General features: G+C 40.7%; 1 protein-coding gene across 3 annotated transcripts in view; it reads right to left on the bottom strand.

Annotated features, from left to right (window-relative positions):
* Positions 1-2,229: 2,229 nt before the first annotated feature.
* Positions 2,230-27,187, bottom strand: part of ZCCHC14 (zinc finger CCHC-type containing 14) — a 72,038-nt gene continuing 47,080 nt past the window's right edge. Inside the window, exons 3-13 of one of the 3 annotated variants that reach the window (XM_090062217.1) lie at positions 22,102-22,172; positions 18,526-18,597; positions 18,193-18,302; positions 16,335-16,429; positions 16,189-16,243; positions 13,839-14,109; positions 11,986-12,077; positions 10,267-10,403; positions 9,689-9,829; positions 8,145-9,599; positions 2,230-6,560 (exon numbers count right to left, since the gene is read on the bottom strand). In XM_090062217.1, coding sequence (XP_089918343.1) covers positions 6,505-6,560; positions 8,145-9,599; positions 9,689-9,829; positions 10,267-10,403; positions 11,986-12,077; positions 13,839-14,109; positions 16,189-16,243; positions 16,335-16,429; positions 18,193-18,302; positions 18,526-18,597; positions 22,102-22,172 — 2,555 coding nt within the window. In that variant the 3' untranslated portion in view covers positions 2,230-6,504. The remainder of the gene's footprint in view (positions 6,561-8,144; positions 9,600-9,688; positions 9,830-10,266; positions 10,404-11,985; positions 12,078-13,838; positions 14,110-16,188; positions 16,244-16,334; positions 16,430-18,192; positions 18,303-18,525; positions 18,598-22,101; positions 22,173-27,187) is intronic. The other 2 variants (XM_090062219.1, XM_090062220.1) reach the window with 2 other exon arrangements.

Below are 27,187 nucleotides of genomic sequence, written 5' to 3'. Positions count from 1 at the left end.
TAATAGCAGTGAAGGCTGGAGACTTCTCTCAGCACTTTGTATATTCACTGAAATACTGCTGCTCAGTAGCATCTTGTTTTCCTTCTAACCTGTAGGGGGTCTCTCTTCTGCCCTCCGCAACCTGGAAAATAGCAAGTGGGAAGGGTTTGTTCAAAGAAATGACTTCAGTAAACAAGACTGTGGGGATAGATGCAACCAGTTGCAAAGCAGGCTAATACAATTGGAAAAACAAATAGTACCCTATAATGTTGAGTCTTTGGAGTTCTGCCTGGTCCCTCCTCCACTCGCTCCATCTTTGCAGCTGTGTGGTTACCTATAAGCTCTATGGTGCATCCAGGCCTTCTTGTGTGTCTTAACACCCATCCATACTGGATTCAGATCTGCTGCTGGAAATATGAATCCAAACTGCCTACAACCGTCTGTCACTTGTTGTGCATGTTATAAGTGAGGGGGTAGGGGAAAGTGCTCTGTTTTAAAAGCATTTCACGTTGGGAGCAAATGGTCATCCCATCATTGAAGTTTCTCGCCACTTGCATGTGGCTGAAAAATCTTGGCATTGCTGTTGTCACTATAAATAGCGGCTCATCCTGTGGAGAAGGAATGTCTCGAGTAGGATCACTGTCCTTCCTCTAGAGTTGATGTTGTAAAGTGGAGTGTAACAGACTGAATAAGAGTTATCCTTGTATGACACACATCCATGAACTAATAGCAGCTGTTACTGAACATTAACTTGCTATAATTGGGGGCGGGTGGGAAAGAAGCAATACTACTGCATCTTGGCACTCTAGATCAATAAGGTGTACGGTTTGTATCCGCTGACACCTTTTTGCATGCATCTTGTTCAGTGCTTATTTCTAACTTTTTTTTTTTCATTTTTTTTTTTAAATGTTCATTGTGTTTTTACTTCAGCGTAAATTCTTCAGTGCAGCTTGTCCTATGTTTTTATAGTTTGGTTTATGTAAAATCATGGTTTCACTTGAGACTGACAGCCATTCTTGTAACTACTGTGTTCGATGACTGAGATTCCTGTACAAATGTTGCTTTTTTTTAAAATTAATACAGTGCTGAAATGGATGGATTACATCCCCACTTAATTGCAGCTTGAGTGGTTATTTATAGACTTCCTTGCCTTAAACATCCATTAGCAGAAGGGGAGACAGTAGTGACAAATGCCACCTGTTTCAGTGCATGGCTGAATGATGTCTGTGTGGTGGGTCCCAGGTCAGATGAATAACTTCTAGTGACGCTCAGGACACTGAATAGTATGGAAATAAGTGCTGAATGGAACATCCAGGCACGAACCTAAGAGGAGTGAGTGTTAGCTAGAAATAAGGGAGGTATGTGGCCATCCTAAACCAGCCCTACTGCTGTTTTAGAGTGGGGAAGGATGTATTGTGTAATTGTAATAAAGGGATAATAATTAGCTACCCAAGGGGACTTGTGTCTGATAGTAAATGGTTTCTAGGGGGAGCACACACTTCCTAGCCCACGGCTTTTCGATCAAGACCTTCCTGTCATTCAAGAATCTCCAGCTGGCTTTCTGTTCAAAGCTGAAATCTAAATTGCTGGAGTTTAGTTGGAGGAACAGAATGGTTTAAAAGCATAATGGATTTAAGTGCTATTAAGCCATCTTTGCTGAGTAGTCCAGATGAGACTGACTGACTAGTATGGTACTAAAACAGCAGTGTGGATAGCAGAATTCAGACCTGTAGCAATTTGAAACTGCAGCCTTTCAAAGGAACATCTCTGGCAGGAAATCACTCAGTGGCTTCTGTATACATTACCGTAAGAACACAGTGCAACAGAACTGGGATTTAAAGTGGCTGCTCTCAAATTTTGAAGATGTGCTTAGTAATTCCTGGTCTTTGGCCACTGGAGACTGGCATTGTAATCCTGCCTGCAGCCTGGGACAGTTACAGCCAATGCTCACCACAGAATCGCTGGTGACTAGGACAACAGGCAGCCTACCACACAAAGGCCCACATTATCAAGGGCTCAACATAATCTGCAGGACAGCCTTGAATGCCCTTGACTCAGCCGCAGTGGTTCTAGAGAACAGCAACTGCAAATAGATGCGGTGACAGCCCTCAGCCAGTGACTTGGATTAAAGAGAACTTTACCTGTTAAGAAAGGTGCACCTCCACCCTGCCTTTTACCTGTATGGTTTATTTCTGGTACTTACCTGCTCAAGTTGGAGAAGCCTAAAAGAATAAAGAAATGCTGCTTAAGCACTGTTTAACTTTTTATTTTCCATACATTAAATTTACTCAGATAAAAACATTCTAAAAATGTACAATTTTACCTTTAACAAAGTATAATAAAACATAAAAATCCCAATACCAGAATACTTGACATTTACAGTTCAAAATCAAATTAGCTGATATTAAATATTTACAAAACTATTTAAAATATTTATAAAGTTACATGCACAATTTGTAATACTAGAATTGACTGAAGTAAAAGAAATGGCTCAAATGGGAGTAGGAGTTTCCTTTAGTCCTAATGGAAAGTTACCTCCAAAAGAAGCTGTTAATCTGCACTTCAAAACACACAGGATTTTGCTGTTTCAGTACCAAAACATTTCTCACCTACCTAAGAATTTAACAGAGACAACAGGTAGTCCCAAGGGTTTGTTATGACACAGATAAAGTCATTTGGATATTGGTAGCCACCTCCTCTAGTACTGATGTAGTAACATTTACCTTTGGCCTCAACAAACAAAAATGGTTTTCTATAGACTATTGCAAGCATTTACATTTATTGAGACTTTCCAAATGTTCCCCCAACTGAAAAGGAAAGTCTGGAGAACCCAGAATGCATGGCTTTGAGCATTAGTGCCTTCCACTACATGCTTTTTGGGACCAACATTGCTGTAAAAGTAATGGCAAAAACCAATCGTTTGGGGTGGGGGAGTGCATTCTGCTCACTTGTTTTTTTTAATTTTCTAATTTCTCTGCCAAATACAGTGAACTAAGGTTTTCGATACCTTGGTATCATCACCACAAAATCAGCAAGCAATAAAGGGCATGAAATGCAAGGGGAGGCAAGAGGAAGAGGGGTTGGTTTATATCGCCATTTCATTTGATTCCTGGCAGGCTGCTAGCAGTTGTGTTTTACAAGCTGCTTGGGAAATTTCACAAAATATGAAAGCTGATGTAGCGTTTTGGGAAAATTTACTACAGAATCCAATGATTAAAATACCCCACTTGGTAAGACAACTTCCTGGTTGAACCTCCTTTAGTTTAGTGTCCAGCATGAGCGTGAATTTGCCTCTGCAGCTGAATTTCTGAACAAGTGTTGATCATTTTATTCTACTTCCCCAATACGTCACACATCAGAAAGACAATTCTGAAACTTCGCTATGCACCATTTACTCCTCCAAAATAAAGACAGAGCTATAATCCACCCCCACAATTCTTATGCTGCAAAAAAACAACAAGGTTCACCCTATTGTTTTGCATTTTTAAACCACTGGTTTTACCCTACAGTGGAATCCAGTTAGAGAGTTAATCATGTTTATACTTGCAGGACAAAGGTATGAACAAACAGCTAATTCTGAGTATTTTCCATATCTGTACCTACAAGAATAGGTTTTATGAGCTGGTTCTTTCAGTTCCTGAGACTGGAACTGCTATTCCAGAGCCTAGCTGCCTAACTAGGGAGAAGACAGAGGAAAACAGAAGGATTTGTGCCTTTTTAAAAATGGATTAAGAATCATTTTATGTATCTAAAGTGCTCCGTATAGGCTCACCAGCTTCAGTTGTTCTAAGTACAAAGCAAACATACTGCACTAACATATGTGAAGCTACACCTCCTTTTGATTCAGGGAAAACTCAGAACAGTACTGGTTCTTCAAACAAGTACCTGTGCATTAAGTGCATGTCCCTTCAATTTACTCACACTTCTAAATACAAGCTGACTTTAAGATCAGGTTTAGCAATTTAAAAAATGTACCTGTAAGTGCACATAAGCCCCTTGAGGAAACATCAGCCTTAACTTTACATAGAGGAAGCAATCCTGAAGACTGTTTTGAACATAGGAATGAAATGTTTTTTAAAGAAGTTTGCTGAACAAGAGTTCAGTCTTAGTTTCATACTCCTGGTGACCCTTTTGACTTTCTGATGAATATTAGACCAGACTATGCTCCCAGCCATGGCCACTAAAGCAAAATATCACAGAAAAATATTAAGTTTTTTGCTCTCATTGTTCGGTCTTTTGTGAGGGTTTGTAATACTTGCATGTCTGGTGAAATACAGTTTATTTAAATATAGTTCAGTTTTAAAATATTGTTTTAAAAAAGTGAAAAAATGTTAAAGTTTGGCTTTCAGCACATGTTCCAGGCCACTGGAGAGACCCTCAAAATCTTAAATAGTAAACATTTTAAGTGAAAACTGCAAGTGTCCTTTAATGTAACACAGCATGACAGGTTGTTCCTCCTATTGTCTCAAGCTCATTAAGGCAAAGTAAATTGCATTGTCAGTTTTCATCACTTTACTGTTGTAGGTCTGAACGTTGCTCGCGAACCTCCTTACAATACAGGCATAGCAAACATAACTTCCAATATTGCAAGCAATGCTGTGTAGTGTGAACTGAACCTTTTAAGGATACAGAAATATGGAGCTCCCGAATTGCATAGAAATCAGAAAGAACAGATTTTCTTTTTAAACCAAATGTTACACAGCTTTAGACTTTGGTTTTCATGAAGCCAAAAAAAATGGTATGACCTCCAAAGATAATCTACCTGGAACACGGTTGGTGTCTTGTCGCCTCAGGTGACAGTGGTTCTTCAGCGGTACTAATTTATCGCGCTGCCCTAACCTGCTGGCGCTTCACGATGAGGCCGACCATCCATTTTGAGCAAATGGAACTGAAGAATGGCCCACACCTTCAAATTCTCACTAACGTTTCCAGAAAAAGCTTGACGGACAACTTACTGCATTAGCTGCTCAAACCAACTTTTCGGTAGCTAAGGTCTCGTTGACCTTGAGAAGCTTTGCCCCAGCATAAGAAGTGCTGTACATTGCATCAGCACAAATGCTTTTTACACTGGTGTGGCTACAGTGGTGGAAAAGCAATTCCCAGCATAAGCAAGACCTCAGATTTTAATGTCGTCTTCTAGGTTTGAGTACACAAAGATCGCTATGCGTTTCAGGCCTGTGTCTCCTTGGGCAAGTCAGGAGGATTTGCGTGTTCCTTCATCAAGACGGGACTACACCGTTTCAATTCAGCAACACGAGCTTGGTTTGGCTACCTCCCAAGTCTCAATTTTAATTTGCCGCCTCACACTTCTGTATTCTAGGTAGTTAACCCCAAGGCAATCTACAATCTACTGCAACAGTGGAGGCCGACAGTAAATCCTTCAATGTCTTGACAATTATGTAAGTTACTACCTTTTACATGTTTGACTTCTACCACCACTGAATCCTGTAGCTGAAGCCCCGGGGTAGGAGTCAAAGTTTTGTTCTATCAGGTAAAGCAACAGCTTGCAAACTCTGCTGCCAGAGTTTATTTTTTAGGATGGTTTAAAATTCATTTACAAAACCAAGATAAGGTTTCTGTGAAAGAGACCTATATACAGTTACAGGGCGTAAAAGCTGTTTTGTGTGTTACAGGAAAAAAAAAAGAAGAACATCTGTATTCTTGAAGTCTTAATGACTCTGGAGTCTCTCGGACATGGACCCTTGGAAACTAAGTTTATTCAGCTGTTGGTAACCCAGCACTGTCTAGTAGCAAAGGTGATGGTGAAGAGGAAGGTTGTTTCCAGAAGGAACTGGAATTGCCGTGTGTCTTCTTTTGGAGGGGAAAGGAGAAAATTACTCAGGATTTTTATATAAGTCACATAGCCTGCTGGTGCCAATTTTAAAAGTTGGAACTTCTTTGCCTCTTGCACTGGTCTCAGAGCGACATGGTCTGCTAAAAGTGCAGAAAGCTTGAATAGTTTTACATTCTTCTGTAGTGCAATCCTTAAAAATCCCAGAGATTAGTGCCTGATCACTTTTGAAAAAAAGTAGACATTTTACCTAGCCCAGGGGTGGTCAAAGGCCCTCTGGTGAATGGCCACTCGTACCTTCAACCTCCAGCTCTCATCTCACATCGCAACGTAGCTGCCCTGGAGTTATGCATTTCATCTTGGAAGGTCCAAATATGGCAACATTCTTCAGCAAAAAGAATAGAAAAGAAAAGAAAAAAAAAAGCGTAGGGTTTTTCTTCTGTTTTTTGTATTTGCCACAGAAAACATAGTTGGCCACCTTCACTTGCCGTCCTGCACGCATCAGTCACATGATACGTACTAGGCAAGTTCCAACACCAAGATCCAAGCTTGAATTTTGGCAATCAAAAACGGGTTTGTTGCACCCCTAAGCTAGATTTTCTACCTAGTCTAGTAAAGTAAAGCACCTTTGGATTAAAAATACATTAAGCTTAACAGCAACTGGACGTCTCAGTTTTGTATTTAAATGTCTTTATATCTCCATGGCTTACAGCGTTTTCTTGCCAGAGAAAATGTCAGTCTGTGGAGTCGAGACTTTCAGATGGAGGAGAGTATTTCAGCCTAAATGTACCTGGAGGAGAGGAAAAAAGGGAAAAAAGAAAGCAGTCAAGTCCACAACATTTTAAAAATCTACTTGAAAAGATAGGTTGCAGAATAAAACTAGTAGCTAATCTCATCACTATGAAGCTACAGGAAATGCCTGTCAGGGAGATGTCTTAGTACCAGCAGGGGGAGTGGGAAGTAAAAATACAGCAACACACAAAAAGAAGACAAGATGCAGTAGCTGCAATGCAATTTCAAGAGCCAAAGTCATTCAAAACAGATTAAAAAGAAATGATGAATTGCAGCTTTAAACTGCATTACTGTACTTCTCTGACCTGGGCCTGATTAGGACACTTTCACATTCTTCTAATCTGCCATTATCAAAATATTATGGCCTAAGAACAGTACTAATTTTCTGTATTGCCTCTCGGGGTCTATTATTAAATCATAGTTAAGTGCCGATGGCATGGTCTGAACCTGGGGTGGGCAAAATGTGGACCGGGGGCGGAATGCAGCCCACCAGGCCATTCTATCTGGCCCACAGGGCCCCTAAAAAATTTAGAAAATTCATATTTATCTGCCCTGGGCTGCCTGTCATGCGGCCCCTGATGGCTTGTCAAAACTCAGTAAGCGGCCCTCTGCGCAAAATAATTGCCCACCCCTGGCTATACAATACAAACACAGACATGGGCCATACCCAAGATGATCTGAAATCTATCGTTTTAGTTCCCCAATTCTAGCCAAAAGTTTGCATTTTATTCTGCCAGGCAATACTACATGTACAATATTTTAACCTATACATCTAGAAAAAAGAGAGCTATGACCTGAATATACTCCTGGTATGGCAATATCTTACTCCCAGATGTGTCTGCCCTGGCTCAAGGATTTTAAATCTCTTGAGAAGGCTTTCCTATGACAGAGTCTACACACTATGGAATGTGCATTTCCACCGACTCTGACTCAAGTCCTTCAAAGGGATGTCTCTCCCTCTGCCCGAAGAAGGGTTTTTGTACCCGAAAGTTTGCAAAGAACAATTTTTCCAACTATTTAGTTCGTCTAATAAAGGATATCACATTTACCCAAAGAACCTTGTCTGTCAAAGGGATATGCACAGCTAGTTAAAATGATGGCTTCTATTTATTTTTTAAAATATTTTATGAACTTCTGGGATAACCTCATATTCAAAAATAAAAGGATAACTTGGGGCTGAACTGACAGATGGTGTCAGCAGCAACAACTAGGTCAGATGAAGACACTGCACTTCTTCCTTTTTTCATAGACCAATTAATTCTCAACAGGGGTCCAAGGCAAGACACTCACATGTGTGTTCCAGTTAAGTCATCACAACAGGGCTTAAGTTAGGCATAAAACTGGTGTTGGTTCTGTGCACCAAAGTAAATACCATTTCTATGAAGTTAGCCCAAAAGTTCATCATCCCTTAGAAGAAAAGGGCTTCGAAGAACCGGATGCTTGTCTGCGATTACGAAAAACTTGGTATTAAGAAAAGCTATCACCATTAGATTCAGTGGTCCCTCAACTGCATGGAAACTCCCATTCACATGAAGCTGCAGCTCTGCACACAGACATCCCCACATCAGCACCAGTTTCCTACCTTGCCGATTGAAATCCATTGGTGGCTGCTTGCAGTCCTGAGCTCGGTGACCACTGGCCCCACAGTTGTAACAGGAGAGGTTCCCATTTTTTTTGTGGTTTGAACCATTGCTGGTTCCCATCATTCCCTGTGCCTGGTATACTCCCCCTGTCCCTGCCATAAAGTTCTGCATGGGTGGTACTGCAAACGTGGACTGCCCGCTCATGACAGAGTCTGGGGTTAAACCACTGTTGTAAGGAGAGTGAACCATTGGGAAGGTTGTGCTGCTGTTGTACTGCTGCGTGTTGATGTAGCCATTACTACACAAAGGATTGAAGGGCAGAAATGGAAAAGTAAACATTGAAGGCCCTGAAAACGGGTGCTGGAAATAGTTCGCATAACTGACAGTCAGACCACTTGAGCCACAGTTCCCACTACATCCACAGGAGCTACACACCATGCAGCCAGGAGGCTGCTGCTGCTGTTGGTGGTGGTGGTGATGGTGATTCTGATTTGGTACCGGGATGTTCCCTGCAGATCCACCGCTGCTGTTGCTGCTGCTACTGCTGCTGCTGCTACTGCTGCTATAGAAATTGTTCTCAGCAGCTGATGACAGTGTGGGGCTAGAACTGGGTACGGGGCAGCTGGGTAAGTTTGCCATGTTTGCGAATGATGTGGACGGATGGCTGCTGGAAGAGGCAGTGTTGTTGTTCGCACAGAAGCTGCCTTGCATTGGGGCCACTGGCATACTGCTCATTGCAGAAAAGGCAACTTTGGTGTTGGCTGTATAGAGAGCAGTTCGGGGATTTATTATTGCAGGGGACATAGTTATTTGCATATTACTGGAGCAGGATGTCTGCCCAGCAATGGCAGAATCAGTCGGAACCGAAGAAGATACCAAGAGCTTCATGGGTGGACGAGCCATTTGGAAGACTGTGCTGGATGTCACGGTGGGAGCAGTACTCGTTTCCACAATTAGTGCTGGCTGTTGGGATGTCTTTATCACTCGGTCCAGACTTGAAGCGTGCACAACTTTGGTCCGATGACCAAAGTTAATTGTAGACGCAGGTGAATTGTTTTCCGGAACTCCTGAGAGCACTTGCAGAGGCTGATGAGGAGATGAGGTTGGCGTCACATCCACCACTGTATTCCCAAAGTTCTTTTCCATTTTCATGCTGCTTCTGGGTCCAGGTGAAACTTTATTTCGTTCTTCTAAAGACAGAAGTGAAAGGAGCTTCATTTCTGTATTTCCACGCTCTGATTTATGCACTGAATTCAGCATTCGACTAGGAGTGATGTGGGTAGAGGCTGCTGGCATCACTTGCATTGACAAGGTATGGTGGCCAGATGGATTGGAGCCAACATCGTTCTGCACTGGTAGAACCTGAGCTGTGGGTCGGGCCGAACTGGATGTAAAATGATTCAGTAACATCACAGGTTTCTCCTTTTCTGAACCATCCAAGTGTATCTCTAAACCTAGAGGCAGAAACAGATCTATAAATACAACTGCCTTGCCAGACAAGGCAGATCAAATGCAAACAGAAGTTTTGCTTGCTTTCCCTTACGCCTTTCATTCTCCTCAGCACTGTCCGAGCTTTCCTCTCTGGTGTGGATCCCCATGGGGCTGGAAGAGGAGCTGGAGTATTCAGAAGAACTGCCTTCTCGGGGCAGAGGGTGGGCTGGCTGATCCACATCTACCCGCAGCTCTAGGAACAAACATGTGATAAATCAGGGAAAACATGAAAACTAATGGCAGAACTGTCATCTGGGTACCAAAAGCCTAGTTACAACACTGCAGCTGATGGGTATTTTCACAACACCATGGCCATTAATACACCGGAATGCTTCAGCCTCATAGGGCTTCATATTGGCCCAGGGAATACAAGTCCAGAGAACCAATGGTTAGTCACCAGCAAAACCAGCACTTCATATGCAAACCATGGAACTGCAATTACATCTTCATCACTCAAATATCCCCAGGAATAAGATCTTTCAATCATCAGAGATCACAAAGGCCAAGAACACATGAAGCAAGTCAGTTCTAATCTGGGGCTGGAGCAGCAAAGCCATGAGTTTTTATTGTGCATAAGATACCCAGCCTGACCCTGGCAGCAGTGCACTGTTCTTTACATTGTGTATTTACCTGCAGCATGGTTCCCACGAATATTCTGGAGAGGCCCTATGTGAGTAGTTGGAGGGACCCTAGCCACACCACTGCCAGTAACCGAAGAAGGTGCTGTTGGATTTAGGCACCGTTTCTCTGATTTCTCCCTATGCAGCCAATATAGGAGAAAAGAAAAAGAAACGTTAGTTAATACAAATGAATTAATACAAATGTACATTAGTACATGCGTATCTACAGCTGTACAACTAATACATTAGTTAATTAATTCAAAGGCAGTGATTGAAGAAGAGGAGAAAAGGGAACATCAGTTAATGCAAACTAGTGCATTTATATGCTTCAAATGGCATTTTTCTATTCCACAGATCTCAGTTCCATAGATTCTCAGTTCTAACTAAAATTCCACATGTAAAGCGAGAATAACCAATGGAGTAATGTCTTTCTCAGCCTGCAGACAGCCTGACTCAGATATGGGAACTCCCTCCCGTCCATATTTAACTCATTTAAGGAGTAGCCCCAAAGCTGGAAGATGAAACTTCACTATGCCTCTAACTATATGGGCACAGATCATTCTATTAGCCAGGATGGGGAACTGAAGGAGACTGAAGGTAGAGGAGATGAAGGGGGAGTTTCTGCAGGGAAGAAATGCAGAGTGAAAAAGAAACATACAGAGAAAGAGAGGATGGGGGAGGGAGAACAGAGGATAGAAAAAGCATCATTCCTGAAAGCGAGAACATTTGGCCACTGAGTGAGTCTGCATGCAAGTTTATAATGAAACAATTAAAAGATTAGTTGCTAAATACAGGGCATATTCCATCCCCAATCTGGGAGCAAATCTCCTACTCACAAGTGTGCCTGTTCACTGTCAACAAAGGGGAGACTGCAGTTCTAAACCTACAGTCCAAGCCGCTGCTCAGGAAGGAACGTGTCTCTCTTGAGCAGTATACCTTGGCCTACTGTGCCTTCACGCAAATGCTTAAGTAGGTACAAAACCGGAAACAAGCAAGTAGCAGATAAAGAACGCAAACAGTAACAGGTAGTTTAGATCTTGTAAATTCTTCCAATAACAGTAATTTAAGAAGATATTAGTTGCATAAGTAAAGAAATATGTTTACATTAGGATTAAATTAAATGTCCCTTTAAAGCTGAGTTCACTTGTTCTTTTAGGTGCTTATGAGCTTTGAGTACCTAATAATAAAGTAATAAATGTTACATAGTAATCCACATTTCCAAAGTGTTTTTTTTCTTTACTAATTAACCCTTCACCACTCTTATGAGAAAGATAAGTAGTATCTAAATTTACAAGTGCAGAATCTTTGCAGGCTTATTAATTTGCTCTGCCTTCATAGTAAAAACCACTGTAAACCTGGGATTACAACTCCAGAGTTTGTAGGATCATAGAAAATTAGGGTTGGGAGGGACCTTGGGAGGTCGTCTACTCCAACCCCCTGCTCAAAGCAGGACCAGCCCCAACTAGATCATCCCAGCCAAAGCTTTGTCTAGCTGGGTCTTAAAAACCTCCAAGAACAGAGAGTCCACAGCCTCTCTGGGTAACCTGTTCAGAGCTTTACTACCCGCCTTGTAAGAAAGTTTTTTTCTAATATCCAACCTAAACTTTCCTTGCTGCAGCTTGAGACCATTGCTCCTTGTTCTGTCCGAGTTCTAAGCTGTACAATACCTTACCTCACAAGCTGAGAAAATAGACAATCTTTACCCCAACACACACATGCACAAACTTACTTTTCCAGCTCCAGCTGTGTCTTGAGTTTTTTCTTTGCTCCCATGGTGAGGGACTCAAATTTATTCAGATCTTCTTCAGTAAGGCTCAGAAACTTACAGGAGAAAGGATGGAGTTCACTTTACAGCACACAATATGCTTACATCCATTTCAAATGACCTTTTTGTACGCTCAAACATTCAAGGAATATCATTTCTGAGATGCATCTTTAAGACTTGCCAAAATACATGCCTTTTATGAAATTCTGTTCCAGTTTCAAAGTATCAGTAGCCTATGTCAGTCACTCACAATAAAAAGAACAGTCTACACAGACACTGAAAGACATCTTTGTGTCAAAAAATGAACTAAACAAAGTTCTGGTCCAGTGGATCCTACCCACCAAACTAAAATTTCAAGGATTCTTCCCCAGGATCTTTAATACTTATTTGATAGCGTCAAGGATGGAAGAGCATACAGAAAACATGGTTTGGGAACTTGAAAATTAGGTACAAGCAATTTGCCAACCTGGGGGAAAGATAAAGGGCAAATTAAGAACACAAATTCCTGGCACTCCTCTTTCCTGTGAGTACTTGATGCACCTGGCTCTCCTGGTAACCCAAGGAAGAGCAGTTGTAACAACTAATATCTATCATGCAAGGGATCATCTCCACCCTTCTACTCCCCACCTCTTGCCTGTGGGAAGGCAGGGCTCCCCTCCCTAGTAGTGAGAGATGGATTCATTGGAGACTGGGGCAGGTTTTGCTCCATTCGTTTCACTTATCACTTGTCAAAAAAGGTTTTGATTTATGCCGATACTCTTCTGCTGCTGAAACATTATTCTGATTCCTGCTGAGTCTCAGTACACAAGAGATAAATCCACTGGTTATTCAAAATTAAACTGTAACCGAGTTTTCCTGACTTTGCCATTTAATACAGAAATCAATTGACTCTCACATCTAGAGCAGAGTTCATCATAGTTCCAAATCTACTGCAAATATTTTTTAACAGACTATACAAACCAAGATAAGCAGAGTACTTGTTTGAAAAGAAAAACTCACCACATTAAAATATGCAGTTTTGACATTACAGATTTTCCATTTCTGAATGAGAACAATGACGTAAGAAGATTGCAGCCTCAAACTATGCTTATTCAATTAATATCTTTCACAACATGGGGTAGAGGCAAAAATCACTGAAATTCAGAGCCATGACTTCAAAGAATTAAAATCTGAATTTAATCCACCAGAGGGCGTTCAAGATTAAAATACAGCAGAAGGAGGAGGAGGTTAATTTTACATGCTTGTGTCAGATACTGCTTGGTAAGTATCATGAATCAGTCCACATATTCAATTAAAAATCCATGCACTTCAGTGTCATTCATGACCATTTTTACTTGAACATCCAAAGGACCAATTTTTTTGTTCCAAAGAACATTTGTGGAAAATGAAGGTGCCAAACATGCATGCAGACATACACGCATAAAGGCTCAGGTAAGAAATGTTCATGAATCTGTCCTAAAATGTATCTAATAAGCAAAGCTTGTACAAATAAGAGGTCAACCAATCCAGAAGTAAAAGTAATACACTGTGGCCTAGGTGACCTATTGTACAGCAAAGCATAAGCAGAAAAAAGTATATGGTTTGTAAATAAGCCAGATTTTCATGTGTCCAAAGAATTCTGAACAATCAAGTTATCTAAGTCTACAGGCCAAATTTCATCAAATAAATTATTCCTCCAAATACCTTGCCCAGTTCGAGCTGCAAACAACAAGGAATTCTAAATGCAGATGTTTTACCACTTCTCTTATCTACATGCTCCAGGACACATCAATTTTTAAAAAACACATGCTGTTGTCCTACTGAATCTACCAACCTACCTTCTCCATTGTGAGTTGTTTGAAGACAGGATAGTACTTGTGCAACCGTAGTTTCCTGAGCCAGTCTAAAATCCCATTTTGCTCCTGGGGCTGGGGGGCCTGCGGACTGGAAGACATTAACATGGGTGAAGAGGTGTCCATCTGTGAACGGTAGGACAATGATGGACCAGTACTCCCTGAATGAGAGCAGTGGGATAGTGCAACGGAAGTAGCAGCTGAATGCTGTACGTGATTCTGAGAAGACTGAATGCCAGCTACTCCACATACAGGTCTGCAAAACAGAAAAGTAATTTGATTCAGCACAATGAATTACTGTCATGCCAAGTTCAGTTAGTGTGGCCATATGCACCCACCAATAAAATAAAGGGCAAGTTTTGTGGTCGAATAACCAGGGTGGTGGGCCCAAGTTACAGACTTATGTCTCTGGAATCCTCCGCTGGTAAAACAATGAAAGCAGCGGAGTTTATGTCAAATGTTAAAACAAAGTTTTCAACTCTGGCACAGCTTTTCTCCCCTTTCTCCTCAGAGAAAATAAATATTGCATTCTTCTCTTAATTCTTTCAGAAGTGGGTTCAGCAAGGATGGCAAAGGGCTATTAATATACTATATAAACTGTGGGATAGTTTTTAGGCGTGAGGAACAGAGGTTTTTTTAAATTATTTTTTCTCTGTATTTCCACTTTCAGTTGAAGAAAACAAGAACCCCCTGTCAAGTATTAAAAAACTCATTACTGGATTGTAAAGTCCTAAGCAAAGGACAGGAATATTTCTTTCCTTCACTTCTCATGGCTGGCTTCAAACTCCCTGGGAAGAAGAAGTGTACATCTTTTCGCCAGGAAAACCAGCCTCACAGCTTGAGAAACACTACCCTGCAGGGAGCTATTTTAATGTAGCAAAGAGGGAAACCCCGCCCCCCAGTGATTCCACACCTCTAACAGGCCTTTAACAAAAACCTATTTATGCTATGGAAGATGTGACTATTTAATTACGGCTGCATCTATTATTATTTACTACCTTGATTCTGGTATAGCTTAGGAAAGGCTGCCCAACTGGTTGCCTGTGAGTATTTAAACTTCAGCCCATGGGGCTTGTCATCACAGCTGCTAGAGCCACTGCACTGGCATGGATCCAGAACCCAGGGGGTGAATCCTGCTACTGCTTTGCTCCCCCCAACCTCTTGCCCGCCACTGCATTCAGGATCTTCAGTCATCACTGGCAATTAAAACTGGCAGCAGGGCAAAAGGGGGCAAGTGGTAGCAACGTTCACCCCCTGGGTCCCGGAGCTGCACCAATGCAGGGGGTCTGCCAGCTCTGCCACCGAGCTGCTGTCCTGCTGCTGGAGGTGGATATATCTAGCCCACATAAAGCGCCATGGTCCAAGCTTTGGCCTGTAGGATCAAATCAGCTGGGCTCTGCTAGCTTGGGATATCCCAGTGTGTTGGACGCTGTACACACGTGTAAAGACGTGACATGGCTGACAGCACTCATCATATATGTAAAGGACAAGCAACAGATGAATACATCCCATGCAGCAGAACACAAGGTAACAGTCAGACAATTATGACTAAATCAGTGATCATACAGGACTCTCCAACCATGGATGGAAGCTAGTTGTTATAGCCTGACCATGCTGGAAAACCCTGCTCAGACCAGGTATTCTCGGATTCACAGAAGGGACCACTGTGATCATCTTGTCTAACCTGCTGTGTAGCACAGGCCCCTAGGATTTCTCTGAATTAATTCTTTTATGAGCTTGGGCATGTCTTGTAGACTGACATCCAATCTTGATTTAAGATGGATAGAGGCTCTACCATGATCACTGAAGGGTTGTTCCAATGGTTAAATATCCTCACTGTTAAAAGAATATGCCTTATTTCTTAGCTGAGTTTGTCTAATTCAACATTCAACCATTGGAGCCTATCTGTTAAATGGAACAGGCTGTGATCAAACTCTTGCTCCCTGGGTAGGTATCTACAGCTTGTGCTCAAATAGCCTCTTTGTCTTCTCTTTAATAAGATAAAGAAATTCAGCTGCTGTCTCTCTCACCGCAAAGAATGCTATCTGACCCCTTCACTTTTTTTTAAGCATGCAATGTAAAAATGCCAGTGGGTCGATCATACTCCCACAATTGATAATACTGTTAGAACTGTGCCACGGTACCCAAATTCCCTAGAATCTTCTGGGTAGACAAGGCCAAGAAACAACATCTTTCAGGATCCAGTGCTGAGAGTTCTGCATTTGAATATGGGTGAGGGTGCTCAACCAGATACATAAAATCTTCTTAAGGACAGAGAAAGAACTAAGTGAAGGAATGTTACAATTCCATAATACATATAAATCAAGGATCTCACCTTCCAGATGCACCCAGCGTAGTGCCTACTTTATAAAGGGAGGGGTTGCCAGGACCTAAAATCAGGGAAATCAAGGTTTGATTGGCATCAATTTACTTGATTTACATCAATAATATATGCATTTTAAATTCTTGGTTTAAACTCACTTGAATTTTGAAGTTGTTGGGAAAGAGATGAAGTGCTGAAGAATTTTTTGACATGGTCATTTTTCAACACATGGGAAGGTAATGATGCCAAATACCTAGATTTTAATCAAAAAAACAAAACAAAAACACCCAAACCTGTATCATGTTTGTTCTGAAACTGACTACGAAATAAAGACGGTAGCCTATAAATAAAATTCTAAATGTGATTATAAAATGGAAAAAGCAATCAGAAATCCCTCTCCCCCTTGCTAAAAGTAGGAATACTAGAAAATCCTGAAATAAACTGGACCTGGAATCTGCATATACCTCTTTTTCCAACAAAATGAATCAATTCTGTTCCTTTATGCTGTCTCTATTCCAGTTAATATATTAAAGTCTGAGTTGATAAACTTATAAATACAAGAGGTTAGAACAGTAAGCAGTTATCTGACAATGTGCAAGAATAAACTTGAACACTTCCTCTTAAAACCATGAAATTAAAGCCCACAATATGTAGTTGTCTAGTATTGTTCAGACTTTCAGATAAACAGGAGGCGTAGCATTTGGCAGCATGGGAAAGAAAGGCTGTAAAACTGGTGTCACGTGTTCTCTTTTACTGGTGTCTCTCTCAGGAAATAAAGCTGGCAATCTTTTAGGATTATATAATGCATAAACATACGTTATATGACCATTACTGGAGTTTTTCTAATTAAGCTAACTAATATGCTTGGCTTCTTGCATCAGCCAAATTTGTGTATTTTGAAAGTATCCAATAAGTCATTAAAGGGAAGAACAAGCAAAAAAATTTGGACTGTCTCTTCATATTTTTAACTTCTAAAAAAATGTTGGGTCAAAAGTTAGTTCAGTTACACATATAAGATATATGCTTCCAGCTTCCACCTTGAAAGTTCACTGTTCATTTTCATATTTAACAGCAAGCTGAGACATGAGAAAAGTCACTAATGTGGGAATTGCAAACAATACACTTTGGTATTTGTAATTTGTCACAGAATCATAAAAACAGGATTGGAAGGAAGCTTGAGGGGTCAGCTAGTCCAACCCATTGCTGAAGGCAGAATCAGCCCTGTCTAAACCATTCCAGGCAAATATTTATTCAACCTGCACTTAAAAACTTCCAGCGATGGAGATCTCACTAGCTCTCTAGGTCATGCATTTAGCATTTTAGAATTAAGTTATTTTTCTCTGTCACAAAGATACAACCATTGCTACATAAATATAGGCTGCTGCTCTTAATACTGATTAGCAGAAAATTTGCTAGCTGAACAACAGCAGTGACAAAGATGTGACATCTCCGTTACTCCACCTTAGTCATATCAATTAAATGTGACCATTAAAATATAGGAGGGATTATTTAAAATAATGACACTATTTACCATGACAGTCTAACCATGTATTTTCTGTCTCTTACTCTGGAAAAATAGTATCCACCCATGCAGCTCCACCAGTGACAGGAATGCTATGTATATCTTAACTAGTAAAAAGAAGTGTTTAGGAAGTATACTAACAAGTGTTAACTACCGTATTTTTAAACAGTGCTTAGTATCTAGTCTAGATAGAGACATTAGTGTCTAAACATCTTAGTCAGTCCATTGTTTCTAACGCAGAGCCCCACATGCTTCTAATTCTTCCAGAAATTTAACACAGAAGTGTGACCATGTCACTCCCAAACAAAAGACCCATCTCTGCAAAACTTTTGTGAACTGAAATTAGCACGATACAGACAATCATATTTAAAGAACTGAAAGTGTGATTCTACAAAGTAGCTTAAAATATGTATATGTTTTCACTTCTTGTTTCTTTTTTTACCATGTGGAGAAGGAGCCAAGCAACAAGCAAAAACCAGGTTGTAGAAACCTACCTAAGGTCCGATTCCAGGTCCATGTGGTTCCGGTCTAGGTAAAATGAATCTGGACCAGCTAGGCAAGGAATGAATTTTTCCAAGTTTTCTTCTGGGTACAGCTGAGACAGCTAAAGGTGAAGGATATTAAAAATTGGAGAAGCAAGAATGAAGATGTGTTACTTGCCATTTGAAGAACAAGGAATGGCAGCTTATGAGTTATATGTTTACGAGTTATATGTTCAATCTATTTGTTTTTACTGGCAGCACTTCCAAAATGTCATTGAATAAACTCATGTACAGGACCAAACCTTTCCAGCATTTTTAAGTGAAAGTACTTTTGGAGTCCTTTACCTTTGAAATAAATTCAGTCACTTCAGCAGAAGATTTGGTTACCAACGTCACCGAAGAATCAGACCACAAGACCTTAAGAAGCGGAAAAGCAGTGGTTTAGTAATAGTACGCAGAACTCCAGTTAGTTTGGACTCAGAAACAAGCAGGGGTGTTAGTTTGCCTGCTGTGGTGATGAAAGCTTGGACTGTCTTCATGTGTGGCACAGACATGGTGAACATTTTTCACAGTGACACTCCTACTGTTCATTTTCTACTCTGGACATGGCTGCAAGTACCCTTTTCCATTCCTTGACTCCCATTCACTGCCATTATAAAGCTATTAAGAGTTCTTAAAAATGTATTTTATATTTTGTATAGCCATTGCCAGCTTCAGGAAAAGTTAACATTAACACTCAGATTGTTCACTGCTGGAGAAAAGATTTTCTTCCTATTGTTAACTGAAACAGCTGGTTTGTACAATTTAGGCACAATATGAACAGCAAACCATAGCAGAACAGGGCCTATTTATAAATAATCAACTCCATATGTAATGCGAAGATGAGGATCTGAACAAAACTTCCCATGGGGGCAGACAGGAGAGTGTGAACAATGAAACCTGCCCTTATTTTTCTATCCACCCTCTTTAGATAATGTCTAGTGTATGTTCTAGAAAAGCAAAGAGATTAGCCTTTCTTCCAGCTTGTTTTTGTAGAACAAGTCATTACATTTTTTACCCACAAAAAGTACATAGGCATTCATCTGTTGGTAGCTGACTGGTTTAACTGAGCCAAAGAAGCACAAAGACTGGATTTCACTGTTGAACATAAAGATCCCCTGATCTGAAATGTCTGAGGTGTTTGGAAAGTAGGTGAATCTTCAACATTAAAATGTGGGAAAAGCTTCTCTTTGTGTTTTTAAAAACCAGGAAGCAATCTTCTCATCTGACACTAGTTTCAATGACAACTGAAAACACACACAAAGCTTTTCCAGCCGTCAGAATGGTGCCAAACATACTGGTAAGAGAAGAGTATTTCAAAATACATTACATAATTGAGGAATTTCCTCTTCCCAGAGTTGTTGCACCAAAACCAAGAAAGCAAGCAAGCAAGCAAGAGACAAAAAAGAATAAGGAGCCCAAGCAGTGATTAGTTCTACAAAGCATCTGTTTTTTCTTTCTCCCATGCTACATTAATAAGTTTCTTACAAATTTCATGAGCTGTTTTACAAAATATAAAAAGAGGCGAATCTTTTTCTTTCCGGTTTTATAATACAAACAGCTGACATCTGTTCAAATAGCTTTATGTTTTGATAACTTCTTATAATTTTCAGCATTTTCGAGGCTGTTGCATGCACTGACGACTGCGAGGACAAGTAGTTAAGAAACCTTCAAACAGTTTGGTCAGACTTGCTTCCTGTCCCCATTGTCTCAAAACAGCATGTGGAGCAATCAAGTTTTAACCCTATGAAGTACAATGTACTGACTTAACTACACTGCACTCAACATGGTGTTGAATGGAAATCACATTTCTATTAATTATTCCCTATGAAGTTCTGATTACTATACCTGACATTTGAAGGGAGAACACCCTTCACATATATGGCACTGGTTAATAAGTGATATTCAGAAAACTCTTCAGTGGACAAGCACTTAAAAATACACATATTGTAGTAAGGTTGTAGTGCTGTGATAGCTGTGATAGTCCAGGGAACATGTGAGGAGCAAGATTTCTTTGGTAATAATTTCTATTGGGCCAACTGAATAGCTGAGAGAGGTGACAGATAAGAGAGACAAGTGATAGCCAGAGGTCCAGTAAAAGATATTACTGAAAAAAACCTTGCTTCTCTTAAATGCGTAAAAAAATGCCCTCAAATTCTGATATCATTTGAGACATTTATGGGATTCGCCAAGTTCAGGACAGTTTCTATTATACTTAGTTGTGCCAAAGTCTGTGTCTTACACATCTGGAGACCAAGTTCTGTTGATGCTACCATCTCTTGTGTGATAGTTTTAATGTTTAACTCAAAGTTTTTGTCAGTGTTATTTTAATTAAAAATAGTTTTAATGTTTAACTCAATGTTTTTGTCAGTGTTATTTTAATTAAAATTTTGCAGTCTTTTTTCTCTCAAATTTTCTTTTCTTTACCATCTTCTAAGATTTTATAGTTTCATAGTTTGTAGGGTTGGAAGGGACCTGAGCAGATTTGCGTCTTTGTTTTATAAACCAGCAAAATCTCTATAGTATTGTGTTAGGAATTGGAGAACACACATCCCTGAACTAGACTGCAGAAAACTTCTCGCCACTAGCAGAACTTGGACATTGGCCTTGCACTCTAATACAAGTCCTCCCAGACTATGGCCTGGAGACAGTTTGAACAAAGATAACTTCATTGCATGGCAAACAGAACCTCACAAAGCTGCAAGGAGGTGGAGAGTTCACACTTTCCTCTTGCATTTTGTGGTTAACCACCTTCACTGTTAAAAATGCCCCTTTTTCCCATCTGAATGTGTGTGGTTTCAGTTTCCAGCCCCTCTTCTTGTAATGTCTTTTTTATCTAGAGCCCTGTAGAACTATATTTGTTCTCTTCACGAAACTGCTAACACACTGTATGTGTCATCCATCAATTTTCTTTTTTGATAAACTAACCAGATTGGGCTCTTTAAATCTCTCCCATCAAAATGCTGTTCCTCCAGTCTCTGATTAATTTTTATGGTCCTTTTCTGCACCTGCTCCAATTTCTCAACATTCATTTGAAGAAACAAACAGAACCAGATGCAAGTTTCCACTATCAGTCTCACCAATCCCAGGCAGAAAGGTCAAATAACCTCTCAACTTTTATTCTATTAACCTGTCTACGCATAGGACTGCAGTAGCCTCTGCCACTGCATCACACTGGAAGCTTGGGCTCACTGGTTCATTTACCATGAACCCTAAGTGCTCTTCACAGTGACTGCTTTTCAGGTTACAGGTCCCCTCACCCCTGCAACTATACCCCACTCTGTAGGCATGGCCTGCCTTCCTTGTTTCTGAATGTCTAACTCTACTTTTGGATGTGTTCAACTGCATTTTGTTTGAAGGGGCACAGCTTACCAATCTCTCCTGATCACTGTGTCCTGACTCATCCTCATCTTTAGTGCCCACTTTGTCAATCTTTAGACCACTCAGAAGTTGTATCAGGAGTTGTTTCCTATATTTGCTTCCAGATCAGGCCTAACACTCGTCCTTGAGGCACTCCACTAGAAACACCCATTTACTGATAACTGGGTGTGTCTACATGTTCATTAATGTGCCGTGGTTACTACACATCAAGTTTAGTATTTGTAACAACAGGTACTAACCGAATGCACAGCATGTGTTTTTTTGTGACACTAATGTGCAGCAGATTAATTCTACTCCACATTAGCATGGCTTTTGCTGTGACACACTAATGTGCAGTAGGATTAGTCTACTGCACATTTAGCATCTTGTGTAGATGCACCCACTGGGTCCTCTGTCCATTGGGTGTGAATGCTCCCTTTCAGTGTTCTGATTTCTTTATGCAGCAAATATTTTTGTCTCCTCTCTCACTCCATAAGGAAAAAAAAAATCCTCAAAACTTACCTCAAAAGAATATTCATTTCTTTCATTTTTCTTGTGTGCCAGTCCCTTTAGTTCCACCTTTTCAACATTCACTGTTAAAAGTAAGGAAGAAAGAAGAATAAGAAGGATGTTTCTAAACAGAGAAAATTCATTATTCTCATCTGACACCAAAATCCATTTGGAGAACACTGGATGTACAGCAGCAAAGGGGAACACAAAAATAAGTTTCTCCCATTCAGTGTGCAGGAGGGATGATGCTCAATAAATGGAGAGTTCTTTGAGACGTCTCTCAGTTCTTATTTTTCAATGCAGACCTGCCCAGACCTTTGTTTCTGCACACCACTGAAAAGTTGCGGTGAACATAAAATACGTCATTTCTTATGCTTAAAAAACATCAGCTTAATTTTGCCACGTCCCTGTAATGCTGGCAAATGAAATCTTCTGTTTTGAAGATGGAAAACTGAGGCACAGAGTGATTAAAGCCAAATCTGTTAAAACTATCCACTAATTTAAGAGTGACAGAGCACTTAACATTTAGGGACTTCTTAAGTCCCAAGCAGAGCTCTTGCTGATTTCAGCTACAATTGGAAATTTTCTACTTGAATAATTAAAGTTCAACTACATTATAATTAATTGACAACAGAGTCTTATAATGGAAAGTGTTAGGCAACTCACATTACTACCATCTCTGCCTGTCACACACAAACATTTACAGTAACTCCGAGCTTCAGATATTTGATATATTAGATCCATGGAAACCTAACTCACATTTCCAGATAAGTAAAAAGTACTGGTTTTACCATCTTGACTTTTATGAAGTTAATTTCACCACTTTGCAATCTCTCCAGCAATTTCCACTGCTTGCTGACTAGGCATACAGACATATGCATACTCATAGACAGAGGATTTTTCATAAAAAGGATATTTAAGTTAGCTTAGTCATTCAAAAGCGATAACAATTAAACTGAACCAAAACAAAGTAAAACGGTTCCTGGGATTCTGAGTCTAAACAGATGAGGCTGCAGAGGATGCAATGCTTGTAGATTATAGACAAAATCCACCTCCCAAATCCCTACTACCTTGCCTCTGGCAAACAAAACTGCATGTTGTGTCACTAGTAGGACCTGATAGTATGTTTCCTATGTAAATCCTAGGTCAAAAATTTGCAGTGCAAAGCACCTGAACAGTAAAACTGCATCTGGCTACAAAAAATTGTTATTTTTAAAATTTTTCTCAAGTAGGATTTCAAGCAGTGCTCTTCTAGCATTTACTTGCAGCTCATTCCTCTGTCCTTCCCGGCTGAAACAATCATGGCCTGCAACTCATTAATTTGGCCACCTGAAAATACATTATTGGGTACTGTTGGTTTTGAAGACACCAACAGTTTACATCTCAACTATTTAGACCTTGTCTATGCTCGGTTCTGACAGCAGAAGTTCTGGTACCACATAGCACCTGCTATATCAAGGCTGTCCAAATGTGTGTGGAAGGACATGTACTTGACAGCTTCACGTGGCTACAATGCAGCAGCAATGCTGGCAAAACATAAGAACATCCTTGGATGGTAAAAGATGCTGAAGTGCCTGCTAAAGCTGGCAGAAAGAGTTGAACACCTACATGCACCTCAAGCTGGGTGGCAACAGAAACTCTGCTGGATGAAAATTCAGGTTCTTCCACCACTGAGGAGCTTTGAGTGTAGCTGCGCTCAGGGTTTTGCTGGCAAGACTTATTCTGCAGACAGACCATCCTATTGTAGACTAAGTCTTAGAGACCTCCTCCTCTTGCATCTGTGGAATTCCATTTGCTGATCTATGAAAGACCTGAGAGCTTGTGCTTGCTATAAGGACCTTCAAGGAATACCAGTCATTATTCCATGGGAGTATGTCTCTACACCTTTGAAGACTGAAAAATGTTTGAAAATGGGTTCATATTTTATTTCAATTTGGTTTATTAAAAGAATTTTGATTCACAAGAGGACAGAACTACTGTAGATTAAATGTGGCCTGGAATTAAAGCAAGGCAAGTGGCTATTTTAATCTTTTACCTGGTCGAGATGAACCCAAAGCATCCACCAGTTTTTTTAAAAAGATGGTGGCTGTCATCTGCAAGCTACCATGTGTTTAGGGGGGAAAAATCCTAGACAACTGTAATTTATTTCAGCAGTTGAGATGGGCCATATTCAGCTACTGCTACAAGATCTTGATTTGTTATTTTGTGAGGGGGGAAAAAAGAATAGACTCTAATAAAATAACAAAAATAGCACAATATCTCATCCTGTTCCCACTAATGAAGTCAACTGGGAAACTCACATCAGAATCGAGACTAAGAGACTGCACAGGTTCTCAAAGGAACGGTACCTTTTCCTGAGCGAGAGAGATTTTAAATTGCGCAAACTGCTTTAAAATAAGCTTCTTACAGAGCAATTAACATTTTATAAATTTAGAGTATTGCTACATGACAAAGAGGATGCCCAAAACAAACAAAAGAGGCTCGATAGTGGAAAATTTATGTTAACAAATATCACTATTATGTTATGATTTATGATGATGAGGTCAATTTTAAACAAGGTGTGTGGTTTAAATTAATCAGTTATGCTATTTAGCCATTGTTTTAATGAAATACTCTGCAGTTAACTTATCCTCTGGAAATCATCCCAATTAAATAGGTGTGCTATATAAAAAGGTTTCTGCTTTACTGACAACTTCATAGAGTTTTCTAATATTTAGTCTTTTTCAAGAGCATATGTATTGCTTTATATGCAAGAGTAATGTTTCTAAAATATACCCATCACCAGCATCTTCAGAGTTTTCCTACTGGGATATTAACATTCAAGTAATCTCCTTTCAATTAGCTAATGGAATTAAAAATGTCACAGGGCTAAACAAAGAGCCCAGAGCTCTTGTGACAGTCATCCACTCTGATAACTACATCAGAGGTCTTCCATTCTTACCAACATGTGTGGTTATTATTTATCTTAAAGATCCACATTATTAAATAATCTTTCTAAATTTGCTATGAAGGCTAGCTCTGTTCAAAGAGAGCTAGCATCCAAAAGAGTCATGAAGGAAAAACTGTTATCAATCAAACAGCAGGAACAAATCTTAAATTTATTCCCTAACAAACTGCCAAAGAATTGGGTAGAACATAGAAGGTGGGCCATATTTATTCAAAAATCCTGGGCTATTATTCAGAGTTGACTCTGGGCAACTTCACTAAAAAGGGTTCAATGACAAAAAGCTTTATCAGGACAGAATTAAGGTTCTTTGGAGCTTGCTAGGCCCTACCAAAGATCAGCAAACCTCAGACAGCTGAAAACCTGGATATATGGAAGCAAGGCACTTTAAATATAGGTAGCACCTACCTCCTGGATATATGAAGGTAAGGTATTACCTACAAGTATGTCAAGGATGAACACCAAAATCTAGGGGAGCAACTCGTCAGAAAGGCACCCCCAGAGAGGATCAGGACCTATGGGCACAAGCTAATTGAGGAAAAAATTAGGTTGGACATTAGGAAAAACTTCTTTTCCGCTAGGGTACCTAGAATCTGGAATATGCTCCCAGCACAGGTGGCACAATCACCATCCTGGCTCAAGATGAGACTGGGCAAGCACCTCGTTGAGCTCATTTGAACCCAATAACCTCCTGCCCATGGCAGGGGACCAGACTCGATCTTACAGGTCCCTTCCAGTCCTTTGATTCTATGATTAAATGAATCCCAAGAACAGAGATATGCTATATATCCACCCCACCTTAACTCTGCTCCCTGGGGCTGAAAATAGCCTATGGGAAACATCAGCCTAGGTATGAACGCATGTGCTTCCCCTGCATTCAATGTTCAGTACTGCACTGTTGAGTGACTGATCAGAGAAGTGTAGATCATTTGGAAAGGCTGTGCCCCTTGGACATCTAGTGTATGATCAAAGAAATGAGGCATCCATGTATTCTGGGAGAGCCCGTATGCCTCATGTTAGAGCTGCAGTTTGTAAGCTGTGTTAGTTTCAAGAGCAGGGCCCACAGGCAGAGATGCTCCCAGCAGGGTGCGTGGCCTGGGGCAAAGCAGCCTAAGTGGGGGCCTTCCTCCCCGTCCCACGGCACACTTACGCCAGGCAGCGAGAGCCCCGGCACATCTGACGTGGCGGGAGGTGTGGTGGCAGGAACGTCTGGCTGGAACAGGCAAAGAGATGCCCAACACACCAGGCGGGAAGGTGGGCTAAACTTCAACCATGGCAGCCACAGGCTTTCACCTGGCTCTGCAAGGCTCCCCAAAGCGCGGGGCCTGGGGCAGTTGTCCTGATTTGCCCTCCTCCCACCCCCCGGACAGCTCTGCCCACAGGTCTCACTGGCTTGGGAGCTGCCAGCATTTAAGCGGGAAATGAGTACAGCCTTCAAATATGGTCAGATTGAAAGTAGCATGTGAGCTGGTGATTTACATAGAAGGATAAAAGGCATGGAAAAGAGGTGAAGGAAGGGTGAGGGGTCACAGGAGATGCAGCATTTGATACTGTGAAGCAGGGGAAGTGTTTGGCTCTAGGGCAGGTACAGATGGCTTCTCTTCCGTGCAGTTCAATGGGTATAGCAAGAAACTGTGTGTTACAGGGACATGTGCTGTTACTCAGAGGGCAGATTTAAGGTACATGCTTACGCACCTTAATTCTCTGGTGCTTAGTTTTCAGTCCTGAATCTGAAATACCTTATTTCCTGCTTTGCAAAACTTTTCCTGCTTTGCTGAACTCAACACCCTGGAAGGGCACACTTCCCTCTGTATGCACAAGGAATTTTTGTCTGTTTTTAAAGGAAAGAGAAAAGCTTCTTGCAGGGATAATGATCATGCACGAAGTTGTATTTTAATACGTGGGCTTACAGCCAAGCAGGCTGAGTGGGTAGGCAAAGGCCCCTAGTGTTGTGCGATTCTTAGGTGCTACTTCTACCTCCCGTTCACTTCATTAGAGTGAAGAGTATTATGCCATGCACTGAAATGTTCAGCGTGCATAGCTGCTAAGAGGACCAAAGAGAGAAAACAGACACCATTTTGATCTTAAAATCCTGACAGTTTTATTACGGGGTGGTTATTGCAACTTGAAGCAAGTGAGACCACTGCTGAGTCT

Source organism: Crocodylus siamensis, chromosome 9, assembly GCF_052110815.1.
Source record: "Crocodylus siamensis isolate JL-2025a chromosome 9, ASM5211081v1, whole genome shotgun sequence".
NCBI lineage: Eukaryota > Metazoa > Chordata > Crocodylia > Crocodylidae > Crocodylus > Crocodylus siamensis.
The sequence above is the reverse complement of the archived record's forward strand: the minus strand, read 5'-3'. Positions and strand labels throughout refer to the sequence as shown.